Source organism: Ambystoma mexicanum, chromosome 7q (genome assembly GCF_040938575.1).
Source record: "Ambystoma mexicanum isolate Mex_15411 chromosome 7q, UKY_AmexF1_1, whole genome shotgun sequence".
Lineage (NCBI taxonomy): Eukaryota > Metazoa > Chordata > Amphibia > Caudata > Ambystomatidae > Ambystoma > Ambystoma mexicanum.
Genome location: NC_090941.1, coordinates 1074473747 through 1074476573, shown reverse-complemented (window position 1 = coordinate 1074476573; position 2827 = coordinate 1074473747). Strand labels below are relative to the sequence as shown.

Below are 2827 nucleotides of genomic sequence, written 5' to 3'. Positions count from 1 at the left end.
GTGGCAGACTCTTTCCTCTAGTGGCAGACTCTATCCTCTAGTGGCAGACTCTATCCTCTAGTGGCAGACTCTATCCTCTAGTGGCAGACTCTATCCTCTAGTGGCAGACTCTTTTACTTAGTGACTGAATCTTTCCTCTATTGACAGACTCTTTCGTCTAGTGGCAGACTCTTTTCTCAGTTGACAGACTCTATCCTCTAGTGGCAGACTCTACCTCTAGTGGCCGTAGAACTCCTTTTGACTTGCCTATCCTTAATTCACATTCGCTCGGCTATATTATTCAATGTGTCAGTCTTGCACGTATTACACATATGCCATTAAACAAGTCTTCCTCCCTAGTTTACAATTATTGTATTCACTTTGACATTTCTGAATATGGCAACAGCCCGTTCTCGAATTTCTTTGGTTCTCAAGCCATACACAAGCGGGTTGAGGACCTGTGGAAGAAGACAGTACAGTATGGCTAAAAGGGAGTGAAAATCAGGCGAAAGTTGCTTCCCTAATCTATTTGCTATTAATAAGGCAACTTGAGAGGAGTAAAGGAAGGTGATCACAAGTAAATGGGAAACGCAAGTGCTGAACGCCTTGGTTGTGGCCTCTTGCGAGCGAAGTTGTAGAACAACTCGGAGGATCATAAAGTATGAAAATGTGATTAAACCCATGTCCAATATTAATATGAAACAGAGTAAGAATATAACATAGATGCCATTTGCAGGTTTACTGTTGCATGCAATATTTGCCAGTGGAACGTTCTCACAGTAGCAGCGGTCAATCACATTGCTAGCGCAGTAATTCAGCTGTGAAAGGGAAACTATCACTGGGACGCACAGAATTGTGGACCGTCCCACCACAAAAACAGCTGTTTTCAGCAGAAAGGTATTGTTCATGATTAAAGGGTACTGGAGGGGTCTGCATATTGCAACGTAACGGTCATATGCCATCACCATGAGAAGCCCAGACTGGAAGCCGTTGAAGATGAGGATGAAGTACAGCTGAGTGAAGCAGAGTGGAGCACTAATCGTTTTTGAGTCAAACCAAATGTTGCCTAAGACTTGAGGGACAAAACAAAAGGCTGCAGTCAGGTCCAACATGGAAAGCATGCTGAGTAAATAGTACATGGGCTCATGTAGGCGCTGTTCCATGCGGATGACCAGCAGCAAAGTCAGGTTGCCAGACGTAGCAACAAGGAAGAGTGCCAGAAGAGAAGCAGAAACAAGACCCCTCCACCTACTCAACTCCACTGAAAAGCATCGTAGAACAAACTCTGTGGCCTGCACATGGGTGACATTGGAGGTCAGCATCTTCACAGGTGGCCCCCTTTAGGCTGACACAATCTTCTGAAATCAGAAAAAGTATTCATTCCTTTATACATATATTAAGGCCCTATTAAATACTATACAAACAGCTTCATTGAGGTTGCTTTAGGGTGAATGACCCAAAACTGACGGATGAAAACAATCCCACATAGGCCAAATATTCGTTTGCAAGTAAAAGAATGATCACAACATGTTCCCGCACTCCCCATTGGCGAGTACCTATACACAATTCTAATTACTCCCTATAGTCCATTACCTGGTTGGTCACACATTATCTAAACACATTATCCTAAACACGTGACATAATACATCGCCACTTCGAAACTTAGAGTTGATTAACTACCAGGTACATTGTTACCATAATACACTTCTTTAACTAGTAACATATTCTTGACCATCACGTGAGGTGCACCCCTGAGTCGGATCCTGATCAAAGTATGAATAGCAAGGTCAACTCTGCTTTGATAATACAATGGCCGCCCTCATTATACCACACATTGTGGCATGCACAAACAGCTCCCTAACCTTGTAGATACTTTTATTGGCATGACCTCTGCTCCTCTCATCTCAAATCACGGTACAGACCGAGCATGGCTCCCCCTTATCTCTTTGGGAACCAGGTGTCCATGGATGATGTGATCAGGGCATCCCTCTTATGTCTGAATTTCACGTATTTATTCGTCTCTAGTGTGCGGCACCTGCAGTTCAAATAGGATTACCGCTCTTCAGGCAAGGGCAATAGTGCACTAAATTTTCTCCAAGCATCTCGGTATCACAGAACCCAATGCCCTGCTAACATGAATTTAACCTTCAAAAAGCACATCCCTACCCTTCCTCCCTGGACCTTTCATTCCCTTCCCAGCTCTGCAGCTTGACTCAATTAACTGTTATTAACACAGTGCAGCTGCTTGTGACCTTGACTTCATAACTTCTCTCTGGGGGAAGGAAGGAGGAGTCTTCTCAGCACTAACTGGACAGAGCCGCAGTTCCACGATGAGCCTGTTTCTCATACTTTCAAAAACGCATCCTAAAATCCAACATAGCGGACCTCCTGCTACCTTAGCCCCCAGACCTTGCCTCTAACGCAACACTTCTCTGACTCCATCTCATGGGCCTACATATGTCAGCTACCTACTTGCACATCCCTTAAAATCGTACACTACCACTAAATGCAAGATACATCACCCTATCTTTAACCTCTGCAACCGCAACATGAATACATTGTTGCTCTTTCTGTATGGATATATGGTGTTTCTAATGTGTCAGTTAACTAAAATGTGTACATGCACATTCTGCCATAACCAACGAGAACTTCTAGCACCAGGACGCCTGCTGATATGTTTTGCAATCCAAATCTCTTCGTCTGACTAGGACGTTGCACTTGCATCCCAACATTCACTCTCCAGTGGTGTGAATGTGAATTAGTGGGCAGATGTCCCCACGGATTGGCTGTTGGACACCAGCCCCTTTGCTTACTCATCTAGCAAATCTCACTGATCTAATTGCTGATC

At 44.2% G+C, this 2827-nt stretch overlaps 1 protein-coding gene across 1 annotated transcript; it reads right to left on the bottom strand.

Annotated features, from left to right (window-relative positions):
- Nucleotides 1–335: 335 nt before the first annotated feature.
- Nucleotides 336–1301, bottom strand: LOC138528168 (olfactory receptor 56A4-like). The gene has a single exon (XM_069639621.1). It carries the CDS (start codon nt 1299–1301, stop codon nt 336–338), a length of 966 nt encoding a protein of 321 aa, XP_069495722.1.
- Nucleotides 1302–2827: the final 1526 nt, after the last annotated feature.